The sequence below is a fragment of the Macaca mulatta genome, chromosome 7 (genome assembly GCF_049350105.2).
Source record: "Macaca mulatta isolate MMU2019108-1 chromosome 7, T2T-MMU8v2.0, whole genome shotgun sequence".
NCBI lineage: Eukaryota > Metazoa > Chordata > Mammalia > Primates > Cercopithecidae > Macaca > Macaca mulatta.
In genome coordinates, this window is record NC_133412.1 from 147,737,501 (window position 1) to 147,755,330 (window position 17,830).

Consider the following 17,830-nt stretch of genomic DNA (forward strand, 5'->3'; position numbering starts at 1 on the left):
GGAGTCAGATAGGCCTGGGGTGTCAGGCTCAATTTTCTCTTCTGTAAAATTGGGATAATAGCACCCAACATCTAGAAATATTGTTAGGATGCAAGAAAATAAGAAAGCACTTAGCACCGTGCCTGGCACTTACAAGCGCTCTGAATAAATGGTTGCGAATGACGACGAGGGTGATAATAATGGTGCTGCTGCTGTGGCCTGCCCTAAGGCTCTCTGCCCCTGATGCTCCCAGCACCCTCACATACCCACCCTCCCCAGGGGCTGGCATCACAGAGCTATACCTATAACTCTCGTCAGGGGCAAGGGTCAGGACCAAAGCAAAGCCTTCTTTCTGTTGGGGGTTTCAAATACATTTTCAAACATTTCTAAAAACCCCCATTTCCTCAAAAATCAATTTTCTTTGTCATCTCCTCTGAAAAACCTGTTCTTGGTAGGCATTCTCCCGGTGATCTGGAGCCCACTACTTTTAGTTTATTGCTGGGCACCTGCAGTTTTTAATAAGTTGTCCCTTGCGATCAGTTTCAAGTCGAGCTCTGGTTACCAGAAACACCACACATCGGATAGTTCTCTCTAGAACCGCGTGGGGAAAGCCTACACCCTTCTCCCTAGGGCAATTATTTCTCTTGACGCAGGCTGGGGCTACATGTTGATAACCTGCCTGTCTATCCAACCTGAATCTTCTTGACGGATATAGCACAAGGAACTCACAAAACCCGATCTTGATGCGCATCCTCTTGGCTGCAGCATTCCAGTCTAGCATCCTGATCTTTGTTTGCTTCAGGGAGGCTCAGGTCTCCCCAGAATGATTAGGGAGATCTTGCTCAGCTGAGAGTCAGACATACTGTGGTTGGAATCCTGGCTCTACCTGCCCTAGACGTGTGACCTCGGACAAGTTCCTCAGCCTTCTCGGAGCTCTATTTTCCTCATCCATCACATGGGGTTAAAAATCCTGGGCTTGCAGGTGGCTGTACAAATTCAGTGAGACAAAACAGGTAAAGGGCTCGGCATAATGTGAAAGTTCAGGAACCGGCAGCTAGCCTTGGTCTAAGAGAGAAAGGTGCAGAGTTCCTTGAAAGGGCAGAGCAAGAAAATCTGTTCTCCCTGGAGATACAGGGGGCCCTGGGTTCAGAGGTGAACTCAACCCACCCCAGGCAAATGGCAAGACGATCTCATGGCAAACAGCTGGATCCCACCACTGCAGGCCCCGAGCCATGTGCCAGCCCTGCCTGTCCCAGCAAAGGGGCCTTGGGGTTGACACAGCCAGTGCCAAGCCAGATGGGGCAGTGGCCAACTTTCCAGTCAGCCCAGATGTCTGTCTTTCTCAGATGAAAACTCAAAAATGTGGCCTCAATCAAAGTGGCTTTTGAGAGCCGTGTGTTCTCCAGACTCTGACAGGAGGATTGAAGAGGCCTATGAGTTGGGATCCTTTGATAAATCTCAAGGGGTCAGGAAGACCCGGCTCAGGCTAGGTCCTGGGAGTTCAGCTGAGTACACATTACCTCTACCACTCAGAGTGAAGGGAGCAGAGGCGAACTGTGGGCTGGTCTAGACTGACTCCCGGGCCAGCTCTCCACGCAAGTTCTGTGGCATTCCGGAAAAAAAGGGATTCACCTATGCCATGTAATTAAGACTTCAAGGCAGTCCTTTTCCATGTCAGGAATAGTGGCATTCTGGTGGGACCTTCTTCAACAGTCCAGCACAGAGCCTCAAAGCCAAAATGTGACTGAAGGGAAGCCACTCCCAGGCTGCTCGCCCTATCACTCCCACTGCCACCTGATTTGCTAGAACACCTCACTGGGGATGACAAAGGCTTCCCCCAAAGAAGCATAACCCTATTTTATCAGAGGAGAAATAGGGGCTCAGAGAGGCAAAGCCACCAGGGCCAGGGATGATCTGGGATCCAGAAGTCTTGTCTGTCTTGCCAACCTTCCCCAAACCTGCCCTGACAGCTTGCCTTTTCTTCCTCTGCTTCTTGTACAGAAGCTTGTCATCCCCACTTAAAGAAATGTGCCCACCCCAGCCCCAGGCTCAGGCATGAAGTGAGGTGCCTGGCACTCTGTCAACACAAACAAGGCTCCCCAACATCTTGCCCCTTCTCTATACAATGCCCAGCTGCACTTTCATGTGTTTTTGATGTTTATGTTGCCCTGGTCTTTGTTATTTCTTGCTCAGTGTGCTGGGATGCTTGACATTCCAGGGTCTGTACCCTGGTGCCCAGCATGCTGAGATGTGCTGGACACAGTGGGGGAGGCCACCGTCTGGGATGGGGCGGAGCGAGGGCAAGGGCTGAGCGTTGGGTGTGTTGGGGGAGGGGTACAATTGGCGTTCTGCATGCACCTGATCCACAGAGCTCTGCTCCCATGCCCACCGCCACTGGGCTCCAGCCCTGCCTGAACCGAGCTCACCGGCTGTATTTGGAGCAGGGTTCTTGGGCATCAGGTGGGCTGAGCTCTCAAGGCTGGCACACAGGTGGAACCAGGAGTGGAGCAAGTGGGCAAGCAGGTAGCCACTTCAGTACAGACTCTGGCTTTTTTCTCCTGCTCCCCACCCTTCCAGTGGAGGGCTCCCCCACTCTCAGAAGTGCTTTCAAGATCTGGGGATGTGGTCACTGTGCCTGTCAGCCCTGGTTGAGGGGAACAGGCCTAGAATCCTCCATTGGCAGCAGCCAGCCCTGGCATGGACCTCACAGCCTGACTCTCTGCATCCCTGATGGGCTCCAGAGCTTGGGACAGGCAGGCCCTGTGCTCCCACTCTCTGCTCCAATCTTACAAGCGGCAGATGTGACATATAAGTGAAGAATCCAGAGTGGCTCTATTTTCATTTTCACTAATGTCACCTGATATGTGGCTACTAACATCACTGTCAGATTGGCTTAGTGAATTAGAGAGGAGGTACTGACCCAAGGACCCTGTGGGGTCCTGACTGCTGACACCCCACCCAGAGGGCTGCATCTCAAGAGCTCAGGATTATGCTTGGTACCCAAATCAAGCGCACCTTAAGGCCTGAAGACTTGCCCAGAGGAAGGTTCCGTGAAGGGCACAAACCTCAGCTGGGAGGAGAATCCCAGCAGTGAAGCGGGATTCTGGGGAAGGCCCTTCTGGAAGCCTGTTTCTCAGCTGCACCACTCCACTCCTTTATACCCATGCTGCTGGCAGCTGAGCCCACTCTTCCCCTTCATTATTTCTCAGACTCTAGAGGCAACAGTGTGACAGCTCATGAGCCCTGAGACAAGGAAGGGAAACTTCTAAGTCTGCCCCCGAATTGCCACTTGGATGAAATCTCACTGTTTCCACCACCTAGAAAAGCCAGCTCCCTCCTAGGACAGCCCTACTGGGTCAGGAGGTCCCAGGGTAGGTCAGCACCTTGGTCAGCGCAGCAGGTACTGCACGCCCCTCAGAGGGCTGATGGGGTAAATGGGGAGAGACTCCCACCCACTTGTCTGAATGAGCCAGCTCTTGGGAACCAGAACCTGCCCAGAGCAGGGACATGGGAGCCCTGGCCCCACCTAACCCTTCTGACATGCCTGCCTTTCTACAGGAGAGCCAGGGCTGAGCAGGGCTCAGCAAGAGACACACTGTGCTCCAGAAAATGTTGCTAACTCTCTTGGTCTTACTCGCATATGCAATTTCCTTGGGTTATTAAACTCTTCCCCACTCTTTAACTGTTCTACCCTAGTTATTCTTCAGATCTCATCCTGGAAGTCATCTCCTCTGAGCTTTCCTTGATCCACTGGCTTTAGCCCGTAGGGCCCCCATCCCGTAGTTTACAGATGTGCAGGTTGTGTGCTGCACAAAAACACCATCTCTAAGGGAATCATTGGCATTCTAGATTGGCATATTTATGAAGATGATCCTGAACAAATGGAAGGGCAGGTTTTTCTAATTTGCACAAAGGTGCTACTGGACCTATGAGGGGCCTGGGTTCCACTGCCTCGGCACTTGACCAGACACTGCTCAAACCTCTTCATTTCTGATGCCCACCAGCCACCTATGACTCCCTGCTAAATTGTGAGCTTGGAGAGGAAGGCGCGGTTTTTACCACCTTCTCTACTCTCTGTCCAGGGCCTGCACACTATGGCCTTTTCAAATAGTGGTTTGGTCAATGTAAATATTTGTCAACTGATTAGAATGTGGGATATCGAAGTTTCAAGGGTTCAACGCCTGATGGGAAAGAGAAAAGAAAACAAGGAAAGAAGAAAAGTGGCAAAAAAATCTCTGGCCTACAGGGGAGACCTGGGCAGTTTGAGGTACATTTCCTAGTAGGGTAGTGGGTCCATTCCTTTCTCGCTTTCTTGAGGGATACTTTCTAACAACAATAATGATAACGACAATAACAGCCAGGTTTATTGACCTAATACTAAGCAGGTGCATCATTTCATTTAATCTCTACAGCAGCCCATGAGGCTGGCACTATTACTCTCTCCATTTTACAGATCAGGAGACTGACGCAGAGAGAGGTGATCAGGAGGAGCTGGGACTGGTACCTAGTATGTGTTAGACGTTTAAGCCTGGGAGCTGAATACTACCTTTTGCTACTTTGCCAAAAATTCTATCACATTGTAAAACCGTCTACACTTATTTTAAGTTTGGAAAATATAGTCACTGCTCCACAGCTGAGTCTGATGTGAGGAACGGCCCTGCCCCTCCCACCTTTGGGCTCCTGTCCAGACTCCTGACAAAGCTGATTGACCAAGCTGACTGCTGACAGGCAAAGGAAATACACACCAGGCTCACGCCCAGGCCCAGGAAGGAGGCCTGAAGGGAGAAGACAGACCAAGTGGGCAGAAGCCACACTCAGGGACAGGCATCTGGTCACCCACCTCCCAACTGTGCAACTAAGACTGGGGAGAGCATCGTGAACAGGCATCTTGCTCACTCCTGAAATCACGGTTCTTGGCACATACAAGACACCCAGTGAGTATTTGCTGAATGAATGAATGAACACATGTTAGGTTTTTCCTATCCTCCAAAAGAAGGCAAGGAATTAGGGTTCCCATACCCCAAGGATGAGGACATCTAGGACAGACATTCAACCCTAATTAAAAGTCAGGGAGGCTGGAACAGGAGGTAAGGAGATAAAAGAGGAGGCCTGGGAGCCCCACCAGTGAGAGAATAAAGAAAACACTGAATCAAATCAAGACCCCTGGACCCCTGGCATCTAGACAGGGGTGTACAGGGGAGCACTGAATAAAATCCCTAAAATCTGATCAAGAATCTCTGCAAGAGGGGGCAGGCCCTTGCAGGCAACCAAATGGAGCAGGCAGGCCAGACTGCACCAGCAGAGGGCTGCCAGGAGCCTCAGTGCTGGCCAGAAACACCTTCAAAGCAGGTCTGGGAAGTCTGCAGTTTACCAGCCTGTTCTACCTGCCTGGCCTCTGACACCCTGGAGGGGAAACCCTGGCAGGAGAGGGCAGGCACGGGGAGGGCTTCCCCCGCCACTCTTAACCTTGGACTCCAGCACTCACCGGGTCTGGGTGGGCATGGGGCACACAAAGTCACCCCCCAGAAGGCTCCCACGCTGCCACAGCAGTCCTCTTGGGTGGTCAGCTCCAGCAGAGGGTTGGCACACTGGAAGAGAGGCCATGGACACCTGTGACCACCCCTCTTCCCTCCCAGGCTGTGCACAGTGATGTCCCGGGAAAGCCTAGGACACAGAGCTCACTCCCCACATTCGGCCAGAGGAGGCCCCCAGCCAAAGAAGGGGAGAAACAAGTCAGCCCATATCCCAGAAGGCAGCAGAGAAACCTGCTGTGCACTCTCCGAGCCCCTAACCTTGTGTGTGGATGGGACACCGCAGACACAAGATCCGCCCTGTGCGGGGCTGCAAACCACCACCCTCCATGGCCCTAGCCACAGACAAAGGGTCCTAAAGGAAGAGCTTCCTCTGCCTACCTCCAGGGAGCCGCAGGGTCGCCCACAGTGTGGGCCTTCCTTGTGAGCACTGCCCCAGGTTCAGGAATACCCCAAGCTGAGAGGCCAGGGACTATCTGGAAATTCAGGGTGTTTACCCCTTGGCTGTCCCACTTCCTCCAGTTCCCTAACCTCAAATGGGGTTTCTGGAAATACCTTAGTTTCTGGAAACTAAGCGGTTTCCTGGCAACCCCAAGAAAAACCATACTGGGCCTGGTCTAACCCCTATTCTTGGGTGCCTGGCGTCAGAAAAGCTTCCCTGATTTCCCATTATGAGCTGAGGATGGCCCCAGGGGGCAATAGGGTATCTCTCATCTTTGTACCACCAGGGTTTTTGGGTTAACCTCCATTTGTTAATTCCACATCTCTGTGACCCCAACTGTAGCCTCAACTAGATACAAAACTCCTGGCCAGATGCTAACAGCCCTAGTGGTCCATGCGCCGGGGGTCATAGGATCAGCAACTCGAGGCTGCCTTCACCTGAGGATGCTGGTGACAGCTCCTCCAGAGGGGAACTTCCTTGGGTCCTCTTCTGTGTGCCTGGTATTGACAAGCACCAACTAGAGTCCAGGAAGGAGGCCCAGCCTCTCCATACATGGGCAATTTCATGCCTTGGGTTTTCCCATCTGGGAAATGGGAGACTCTGCAGACACTCACATTCCATAAGAACAAAGAGGACAGAGAGGAGGAGAAGGGCAGATTGGGGATAATTGCTGTCCTGGAAGCATCCAGGGCTGAGGCTAGAGCTGTGTTCTCACCTGTCCGTTCACAGTGTTCAGGTAACACCGGCCCAGCAGTCCTCGAGGCCTGGGTGCTGCTGGGGGCAGTGGCCGAGGGGGCTCTCCAGACCGAGCCGGGATGTTGTTGCTGTCCCAGAGGCTGTGGCCAGGGCTGGCAGGCAGCCAGGGCGGGGGTCTGGTCTCCACGCTGTTCTCCTCTAGGGCCTCCTCCACCCCGCCCCGCACCCGGGCCACCTGGTGGATCTGCACTGAGGCCTCGGGCGGGTGGTGAATGTGCACCTTCACCAAGGAGGGGTTCACGGAGGCTGGGCACAGGGGCTGGGGTCAGAGCCAGGGAAGCAGGGCCCCACCCTCATTTTCAACCCTCTGAAGGGTATCCACCACCCCTGGGCCAGGCAGGCCACTGGCTATGTGTCACCCTAAAACTCTCCTTCCATTTCCTTGCTCCCAAGTTAGAATCCCAGAATGATCCCTTGGGACGGGATGAAGTGCAAACTCTGTCACTGAAGGAGCCTCATTATCATGTTCTAAGCTACCTTCCTGATTCCACCTCCCCCATGACCCTGGCCAACCCTGGAGCTCCAGCCCCCTGGCTCCTGCATGGCCCCACCTCCGTGCCTTTGCTCATGCCAGTCCCTCTGCTTAACCAGATGCTACCCATTGTTTCAGGCCTAACTGCAGTCCATCCCCTCCATGCAGCTGTGCCAGAGCACTCTGGGCTTAGGCGCCTCTCCATCCCCTGATCCCCTAAAGCATTCTGCATTTTTTTGGTACCTAATAATGGAAGGCAGGGAAAATGAAATGTTTTATGCTGATATTCTATTTCCCAACCATTCTCCCTCTATTACCCAGGTCCATGGGTTCCTTGAGGGCAGCACCCTGCCCTTATACTGTTTTGTCTTCCCCAAGGTACCCAACACAGGGAAAGGGCAAAAACAAGTGGATGAATTCCGATGGGAGGGGGCCGAGAAGTTGAGGGAATGAAACTCAGCACTGAGGGCCAGGAGAAAGAGGGAGGTTTGATGGTAAAGGAAGGACTAGGCCGGGCGCAGTGGCTCAAGCCTGTAATCCCAGCACTTTGGGAGGCCGAGACGGGCAGATCATGAGGTCAGGAGATCGAGACCATCCTGGCTAACACGGTGAAACCCTGTCTCTACTAAAAAATACAAAAAACTAGCTGGGCGAGGTGGCAGGCGCCTGTAGTCCCAGCTACTCGGGAGGCTGAGGCAGGAGAATGGCGTGAACCCGGGAGGCGGAGCTTGCAGTGAGCTGAGATCTGGCCACTGCACTCCAGCCTGGGCGACAGAGCGAGACTCCGTCTCAAAAAAAAAAAGGAAGGACTATAGGCAGCTTCCCTGTCCCTGTCACAGCAATGGTGACAGCCTCCACCCAACTGGTACTCCTCCCAGGGTCCCGCTCGCCCAGCTGTGCTGGCACTCACCCAGCTGGTTGGAGAGTGGCAGTGTGAAAGTGGAGTGCCTCAGGGGGGCTTCCAGCAGGGCTCTGGAGTGGGACCCCCTCCCTGGAGGCTCCCTGTCCGGCTGCGGGATAGGCAGGTGGCAGAACTTCCCGGTGGAGTTGGCGGGGCACCAGCACTCGTCCCTGCCGATGCAGCGGCCTCCGTTCAGGCAGGGGATCTGGCAGAAATCTGCAACATCAACCGTCAAGGTAAGCAGCGGTGGAAGAACAGTAGCACCTGTTCTGTGGCTGGTGACCACCACAGAGAAACAGGCGGCAGAACCCTGACCCTAGATGGCTCCTGTAGCCTGGAGCCCCCTGAAATGTAGGGACTTTCCACTGCATTCATGTAGAGTGAAGAAGGGTGGATAATAACCAGTCCCTGCCTTCCTAAAAAGCCCGTTTAGGCCTTTCCCTGTACCCCACAATAACCTGGGAGGTGGCATTATCATGAACTGTCTCTTCTCTGTTGAGGAAACTTGGACTCAGAGAGGTTATGTGACTCCTAGAGTCACACAGCTAGGCTGCCAAGTGAGGACTCAGCTCCCCATGTGATTTGGGACACTTGTGGAGCCACAGTTTGGGAGCAGCGGGCTCCCGTCCAAGGCAGACCTGGCTCTCTGGCTATTCACCCTCCGGGGCCAGCTGGGAACCATCTGAACGGGAAAGGGACTCACAGATGCGGAAGCCAGACTTGGGATCGTGCCCATGGCCGCCCTGGCTGTACAGGGTGGTGGTGTCGCCCCTCTCACAGCTGTTGGCACAGTGTCCACGGGCACAGGTCTGCTTGCAGATGGTGGGAGTGAAGACGATCTTGATCTTCTTGATTTTCTCCGTGAGGTTCAGCCCTGCAGAGAGAGGGCTTGGGTCCAGGGGGCAGGGCTGAGAGGCACAGCTGTGACCTCCAGAGTCTGGTTAGAAAGCCCCATGGGACTAGGGCTGCATTCATCTCAGGGGCATTTGCTGAGTACCTACTGGATGCAGGGTCCCATCGTAGGGGCAGGGTGATACCTTTGAGAAGCTCGCAGATGTGCCAGCCACCAAGCTCACACTTCACGCACATCAACCCTCTTGAGTGGGTAGTATGTTAGGTTGAACTATTAGAAATTGCCATTTTTGTAGGTTCCTAATGGCTGAGTGTTGGTATTTTTCATACATCCAACCTACTATGTCCATTTTACAGCTAAGAAAACTGAGGCCCAGAGAAGTTTGGGTGCCCAGGTGATGCAGCTAGCAAGTGATGCAGCTGGGCTTTGAACCCAAGGGCAGGGAACAGAATGCGGCTCAGGCTTGCCAGAAAGGAGAGTTTTCTAAGAGAAGAGAAGAAGATGAAGCCTGAAAGGATTAGAGTCAGGTTTTGGAGGGGACCTGATTACCAGAACAAGGATCAGGCACTTTATTTGGTGGGTGGTGGGGGAAGCCGCAGAAGACTTTTAAGCAAGACACCATGCTGGCTGTGATGCGCAGGGGGCTCCAGAGGCGGGGCGAGCACTGGGGAAGTCATGGCAGCAGTGCAAGCTGAGGTTGCTTCATTTACCAAGAGCGGTGGCAATGGAATTGGGGTATTAATTCAGTATGGGCAGCCTGGGGACAGAAGCCAGAGGCAGAAGGTTGAGGGAGAAATGGGAGGGGAGGAAGTTGAAAAAATATGTGTTGATCATGGGTTTGAGAAGCTTGACTGTGAAGGGAAGAGATAGGAAGGAAGCGGAGAAACAAATGTGTGTGTGTGTGTGTGTGTGTGTGTGTGTGTGTGTGTGTGTGAATGAGAGAGCTGTAAGCAATTGTACATGCTGAGGGGAAAGGGCTGAGAGGGAGGGACAGGGTGAAGATACAGAAGTCGGGGGACAAGTGATGTCAGCATTCCAGAGGAAATGAGAAAGGGTGCCACAGTGTGCCTTAGATAAGAGGGACACCTCCCTCTCAAGATGGCATGAAAGGAATCATCAACCATGAAAAGGAATGAAGCACTGATACACGCTGCCACATGGATAAACCTCAGAAACGTTATGCTAAGCCAGGCACGGGAACTCGCGCCTGCAATCCCAGTACTTTGGGAAGCCAAGGCAGGAGGATCACTTGAGGCCAGGAGTTCGAGACCAGCCTGGGCAACATGGCAAGACCCCATCTCTACAAAACATTTAAAAATTAGCCGGGCATGGCGGTGCGTGCCTGTAGTCCCAGCTACTCTGGAGGCTGAGGTGGGAGGATCACTTGAGCTCAGGAGTTCCAGCTTATAGTGAGTTGTGATCATGTCACCACACTCGAGACTGGGCAACAGAGCAAGACTCTGTCTCTTAAAAAAGAAAAAGAAAAGAAAAGAAAATGTAATGCTAAGTGAAAGAAGCCAGACACAAAACATAGCACATTGTATTACTCCATTCATGTGAAATGTCGAGGGTATGCAAATCTATAGAGACGGGAAGTAGGTGAGTGGTTGCCAGGGACAGGAGGGGAGATAAAGAGTGACTGCTGCTTAATGGGTACAAGGTTTCTATTTGGAGTAATAAAAATGTTGTGGAATGAAATAGTGGTGATGGTTGCACACAATTATAAATATACTAAAAGCCACTGAAGTGTAGCCTTTAAAATGGTTAATTTTATGTTATGTGAATTCCACTTCGATTTTTAAAATGGAAATAAAGGAAGGAGGTGAGCTCAGGCACAGATGTAGACACGGGAGTGGTGTGTGTGACGGGCAGGAAGTTGAGGAGCTCTCTGGGAGGTGGGGGCATGTCCGTGGGCTGACAGATGGGGCCCTGGGAAAGGAGGGGAGGGGAGGGGAGGCCTGGAGTAGCTGCTCTGAGAAATGGAGGGAGAAAATGTCCAGGCACACAGGGAGGGGTCGTCAGGCAACAATAAGAGTGTGCCATGGCGTGAATCCACAGAGATTCTGTTTCCTCCTGTGGGAAGCAGAGGCGCAGCTGTAGGTGCTGAGGAAACAACTGGTTGGGTTGATCCAGGAGGGTTGGGGTTTGCAGGAGGGATGAGGTGGAAGGACTGGGACCAGGGAGTTGAGGATCACAGTGGGACACGAGGGAAGCAAAGGCAGGAGGGGATGATAGATTGGGCAGAAATAGAGCAGTCTAGGTCTAAGGGTTGCAACAGGGGTGAAGTCCAGGTCCACTGGTTTGGGACCCCTGGAGCTCGGCACAAAGCAGGAGATCAAGAAGCGTTTGTTGGTTGGCTGAAAGAATGAGGACAAGGTGACAACTCAGCCCCTCTGTGAGAGCAGAGGGGGAAAGCTGAGGTGGGAGAAGAGAGTTCTAGAGGCCCTGCTCTTCTAGGACCCAAGACAGGGCATCCTTACCCCAGGGGGATGAGGGGTGCTCCAGAGGTACCACCTGCTGGGTGCCATCTCTCTGCTCAAGGCCTGGTCCTGGGGGCAGGGCGTTGGAAGAGAGCTGGCTACTGACCGTGGCAGTCGGGTGAAGTCGGACGGTGCGGGACAACCCCACGTGCTGCTGGGAAGGGTGGGTCTGGCTGAGGTCACTCAGGGTCCTGTGGAGACAACCGCGGCATGGGGGTTTGCACCCTGGGAACAGTGTGTCTGTGCCACTCCTCATCCAGCCACCCACTCCCTGCCTTTGCACAAGAACAATGCTCTCTGGCTGCCTTCTCACCCATGTATGGCTGACTCCCGGACATGAACGTGCCCCGAGGCAGAAGGACTGATCCAAAGGCCTGCCGGCTAGTTTTGTAGAAATACCAACCCCTATGTGGAATCACCAGGCTTTTGGTGGGTTATTCCAGGCAAATCACTCAGCCCCTCTGGGCCCCAGGACCCTTAACTGCAAAATGGGGGTGTTAGATGTCCTCATGGAGCTCTGACATTCCGGGGGTCTTTGAGAACCCACTACGGACCAGCCCCTGCCCTGAAACCAAGTCCTGTACATACTCCCTACCACTTCTTAATATAACCCTTAATATGAATTACCTGTAGAAGAGGTGCCCAACAAACACACCTTCACAGATTGATTCAGAGCAGAGCCTAGAATCTCCCTCTCATTTATTTTTATTGTAAGAATAATATAACAACAATATTCAAAGAGAAAAACACGAATTCATCATCTCCCATCCTGACCCAGCAAATACTTTTGCATATTTTCTTTCAACCTTCGCTCACATATATGATTTTACACTATTGTCATAACCTAGAGATACAATTTTAAATTCCGTTTTTCACTTAACATTAGATCACAGTTTACACAATTCAATTTGTCATATTTGTCACATTCATCGCTACATGATAGTCCAGCTAAAGATGAATCACAACTTATTCAGATATTTACCTGTTGCATATTTAGATTTTTTAAGAAGTTGTTTGTTTGTTTGTTTGTTTTTGTTTTTGAGACCGAGTTTTGCTCTCGTTGCCCAGGCTAGAGTGCAATGGCGCAATCTCAGCTCACTGCAGCCTCTGCCTCCTGGGTTCAAGCAATTCTCCTGCCTCAGCCTCGCCAGTAGCTGGGATTACAGGAGCCCGCCACCACTCCCGGTTAATTTTTTGTATTTTTAGTAGAGACAAGGTTTTGCCATGTTGGCCAGGCTCATCTCGAACTCCTGGCCTCAGGTGATCCACCCACCTTGGCCTCCCAAAGTGTTGGGATTACAGGCATGAGCCACTGCACCTGGCCTGTTTTTAAGTTTTAAATATGTACATCCTTACCTATATGACTTTGTCTTCTGTTAAAATATTCCTTTAGTACAGGGGGATTTGTTGTACTGTTCTATTTTGTATGTTTGAAAAAATGTTATAGGAAACATTTTGAAGGATTAAAACTTTAGGATGAGGCTGGGCATGGTGGCTCACGCCTGTAATCCCAGCACTTCGGGAGGTCGAGGCAGGTGGATCACTTGAGGCCAGGAGTTCGAGATCAGCCTGGTCAACACGGTGAAACACCATCTCTACTAAAAATACAAAAATTAGCTGGGTGTGGTAGTGCATGCCTGCAGTCCCAGGTACTTGGGAGGCTGAGGCTAAGAATCGTTTGAACCTAGGAAGTGGAGGATGCAGTGAGCCAAGATCGTGCCACCGCACTTCAGCCTGGGCAACAGAGTGAGACTCTGTCTCAAAAAAGCAAAACAAAACGAAAACTTTAGGATGAATTCCTGGGGCTAGAATGACTGTATCGAAGGTTACAAACATTTATGTCTGTAGGCACACAATGGTGTATTGCTTTCTGAAAGGGTTGCATCCAAATATATAAATGAACCACTTAGAGCACAACCTTGCCAGCACAGCATATTATTAATTTTTAATACTTTGCTAGCTTTGAATACGCACAAAGTGGTACTTCAACGTTCTTTTCACCTCCCCCCTCTTTTAAAAAATTATTTTTGAGGTTGAAATATTTCAGGTATTTATTTACCACTTGTGAAAATCCTCCGCTCACATCCTTTGACATCTTAACTGCTTGAATTGTCTCATACATTTGGACACATTCTCTTGATGTTTATTATTGGGCAGGCTGTTCTAAAAGGCAGCCTCTGTTGTAAATACTCTGTCATTGTCACAATGTCTATGAACCACTGTGTATACGACAGTGTCTGGACTGTGGTGGGTGTAAGTATATTGCAGACTTCAAAGCTGAGAGAGGCTCAGTCCTTGCCCAAGGTTATACAAGAGCTAAATCGGGACACCAGGATGCCAACCCAGGGCCTGATCCACAGCCTGTGTCCTGTGCCACCCGACAACCAGCCCAGACTCCAGGGGGAGCTCAGCCTGGAAGCCTCTGCTCAGGCCTCGGGGGGCATCCCTTCCCCCAGTAGGTCCCATGCCAAGCCTCCCCACTGGTTTCCTTGCACAAGTGGGATAAGGCCCTGGGATTCTCTCCCTCCCCCATCTCCACCCCAGTTCTGTCAGCCCTCGGTGCCCAGGCCATGAGCAAACTCCTTATGCTTTCCTGGCAGAAGGCAAACTAGGACTGGCCTGGCGCAGTGGTTCACACCTATAATCCCAGCACTTTGGGAGGCTGAGACAGGTGGATTACCTGAGGTCAGGAGTTTGAGACCGGCCTGACCAACAGAGAGAAACCCCATCAAAAAATATAAAGATTAGCCGGGCTTGGTGGCACATGCCTGTAGTCCCAGCTACTGGGGAGGCTGAGGCACGAGAATCGCTTGAACCCGGGAGGTGGAGGTTGCAGTGAGCCAAGATCACCCCACTGTACTCCAGCCTGGGCGATAGAGTGAGACTCAATCTCAAAAAAAAAAAAACAAAAAAGAAAGCAAACTCCCTCCAAGGGCTTCCAAGAAAGCGCCGGGGAGAGAGAGGTGGCTGAGCTGCTGGCTCACTGGGAGCCTTGTCCTGGGTACCAGGCTGGTGCCATGCTCAGGTTAGTGGCAGTGCCACAGAGCATCCCAGAGAGGTGAAAAGAGTAGCTCATGTTCTACCCAGACCACTGCCACTTTTCTGAACTTGACCCTGACAAAGAGCTCTCCAGTCTGGTCAGGATGGACACTCCAAGTGTTCTTTCTTGGTGGTTTGTTATCATTGTTATGTTATTGCTGCTGTCAGTTTTTTTCTCTAATTGGTGCTCATAGCTCATGGCACCAAGATCCCAGGGTTCAAATCCCGTAAGGGCCAGTGGGGTAGTTTTGCAGAGAAGAAAACCAAATAAACAAACCATGCATTCCCTAATCACAGACAGGACCTGGCTGTACAGAGGAGAGGGGGTGGGACTGGGCCAGACAGATGTCAGTTCTGCCTCTTACTAGCAGCACGGCCTTGAGCAAGTCACTTAGCTCCCCTGAGCCTCAGAATCCTCATCACTGAAACAGAATAGCAATACTCACCTCATAGCGTTGGTGTGAAGATGAAGAGAAGTGAGACTGTGCAATTATTTCACAAATACAAGTGAATGGTCAAAGTAGGAACATATGCCAGAATTTTTAAATTGCAGGAACAAGGAAGAAAAAAGGAGTTAGCTACAGTTTGGACTAAACACATCTCCCCAAGCAAATAAGAAAATGTGACTGCACCACTTAAAATTCTTCTTTAAGGGAAATAGACTCCAGAAAAAAATGTGATTGCTGTCCAAGTGTCCTTATAGATAAACAGGGCCAAGTGTCTAACCTGGTGTCAACACATTTTTAACAACCGGAGTCCTGTGAGCCCAATTCATTGTCACCTACTGCTGTTAATGGGGATTGGGGGTTAAATGACAGAAATCAAAAAGTCCTGCATTCTGTGAGGCTCATAGTGGAGTAAAGGAGGATGCTCCCAGTCTTTTTTTTTTTTTTTTTTTTATAGGTCCTGCCTCTTATTCCTAAAGCATCCATATAAGGAGGTTGATATCTCCCTTTATAAGTCCCAGCCTAATCCTCAGAGGTGAGAAGTGAGAGAGGCTGTCACTGTGTGGAGGGCTGCAGGTTCTTGGCTCAGCTCTGGCTCCCTGGTGGTCTCCAGCTGGTTGTCACTGCCATCGCCACGTAGAAGGGCACAGGCAGCTAGGATGGAGTGGAGACTGTGAGCTGCGGAGTTGGTAAACCCCACTGTCTAGCCTTATATTATCTTTGCACTCATTTCCTTTAAGCAAATTGCAAGCCTTTAGCCAAATCCTGTTCGCAAGTTCCTTCCTAGTCTCAGGTTGTAGGACATCAAGAGAATGGTGTGGTGCCATGTTTGCCCCAGGCTGGTCCAAAGAAGCAGTATTCCCCCAGTTAAGGACAGTAGAGATTTGATAACAGAACATCGCAAGAGTCTCAATGAGAAGGTGACCACAGCCCCCAGGAGAGGCTCCATCTACTAACAGCCTTGGAAGAACCGCTGCAATTTCATCAAAGGACAGAGGTTTCCAAACTCACCAGCACAAGAATGGAACTTGCTATCTTTCTGGGATTGTTCCAGGGAAATCCTGGCCAAGCCTCCACAATGGACCAAAATAGTCATCTCTAGACTTCAGGATTTCATGAATCCATAAAATTTTGGAACAAATTTGGGGGAACAACATAAAGTTGCTAACTTTTTATTTAGGTTGCTAAGACTTTCAGACACACACACACAAAACTGTCAATCATTACCACCATAATTTCATGAAAGAAAAGACATTTCAGAGCCAAAAGAGAAATGTTTGAATAAGCCTAACTTCATGGAAATCTCACCAAATGACTTTATTTTCTTCATTTGTTTGTGGACCATGAAATCCCCATCACAGGCCAGCACAGAGCCAAGAGACAGCCACCAGTTCCACCACAGTCTGCTCTCACCTGTGGACTCTGGGCTTTTCAACCAAGATGAGGAAAAATTATCATCCCAGTGAGTGGTTTTCAGGCCCACATGAAAGTTGCCTGGGCAGTTTGTGCCCATAATGATGCCACTTATTTAAATGTGCAAGGTATGCCCACACCCTGCCCGACACACTAAGGTTTCCAAATAGCGATGGGAAGACAAGTGGGCGAGGAGCTCTGTGCCCTCCACCCCATTCACCCTCACCCTAGCCTGGCAGCTCTCCTCTATTTACTTCATAAACTGGGCTTCCAAAAATAGTTGGCCCTTCATATCCATGGGTTCTGCATCTGCAGATTCAACCAACTGTGAATGGAAAATATTTGGGGGATAAAAACCCCAAAAATAGCAATCAACAATGAAAAATAATACAAATAAAAATGATATGACAACTATTTACTTAGCATTTGCACTGTATTAGGTATTACAAGTAATCTAGAGATGATTTAAAGTACATGGGAGCATGTGTGTAGGTTATATGCAAACATTATGTCATTTTATATCAGGGACTTTAACATCCATGAATTTTGGTATTCACGGGGGTCCTGGAACAAATCCCCTGTGGATACTGAGGGATGACTGTATTATTGTTTGGAAAGGGTCTTGCTGCTAAAAGAAAGTTTAAGAGTGTTGTTAAAGATGCAGAGAATATGCCTGTAATCCCAGTACTTTAGGATGCTGAGACAGGCGGATCACTTGAGGTCAGGAGTTCGAGATCAGTCTGGCCAACATGGTGAAACCCCATCTCTACTAAAAATACAAAAATTAGCCAGGCGTGTTGGTGGGCACCTGTAGTCTCAGCTACTCGGGAGGGAAAGGCAGAAGAATCACTTGAACCTGGGAGGCGGAGGTTGCAGTGAGCCGAGATCTTGCCATTGTACTCCAGCCTGGGCGACAGAGCAAGACCCCCTCTCAAAAAAAAAAAAAAAAAAAAAAAAAAAAGATACATAGAATAGTTGTAATTATCATTATGAACATGAAGCCAGGCATTTTATATACATCATCTTATCTATGTTATTTTAGTGAATAAAAAAACTAAGTTGCAGAATATACAGATAGTATGCTTCTAGTTTTGTGTTTTAAGACACTTTTCTCTCTCTCTTCCCCTACAGATGTTTATGTAAGCATAGGAAAGGACCAGAAGATCTGTAAATAGTGGCTACTCTTTAAGAATGAGAGTGTTGGGGGGATGGGGGAGGGATAGCATTAGGAGATATACCTAATGTAAATGACGAGTTAATGGGTGTAGCACACCAACATGGCACATGTATACTTATGTAACAAACCTGCACGTTGTGCACATGTATCCTAGAACATAAAGTATAATTTTAAAAAAAAAGGAAAAATTTGCTTGCAAATTCTGGGGTTGATACCCGACAACGACAGCTTTCTTTACTTTTTATGCATTAAAAAACACATATAATCAGTTTTTCCTAAAGTTTGCAAAAAACCATGAACTTTGGAATCAAATAGATCTAAATTTAATCCTGGCTTTACCA

The 17,830-nt window shown here is 50.1% G+C and overlaps 1 protein-coding gene across 2 annotated transcripts in view; it reads right to left on the bottom strand.

Moving 5' to 3' along the window:
* LTBP2 (latent transforming growth factor beta binding protein 2) overlaps positions 1-17,830 on the bottom strand; it is a 113,983-nt gene that overhangs the window by 45,002 nt on the left and 51,151 nt on the right. For both annotated transcript variants that reach the window (XM_077941395.1, XM_015144131.3), the window contains exons 4-8: positions 11,415-11,605; positions 8,785-8,955; positions 8,091-8,297; positions 6,668-6,954; positions 5,465-5,567 (exon numbers count right to left, since the gene is read on the bottom strand). In XM_077941395.1, the coding sequence (XP_077797521.1) occupies positions 5,465-5,567; positions 6,668-6,954; positions 8,091-8,297; positions 8,785-8,955; positions 11,415-11,605 (959 nt within the window). The remainder of the gene's footprint in view (positions 1-5,464; positions 5,568-6,667; positions 6,955-8,090; positions 8,298-8,784; positions 8,956-11,414; positions 11,606-17,830) is intronic.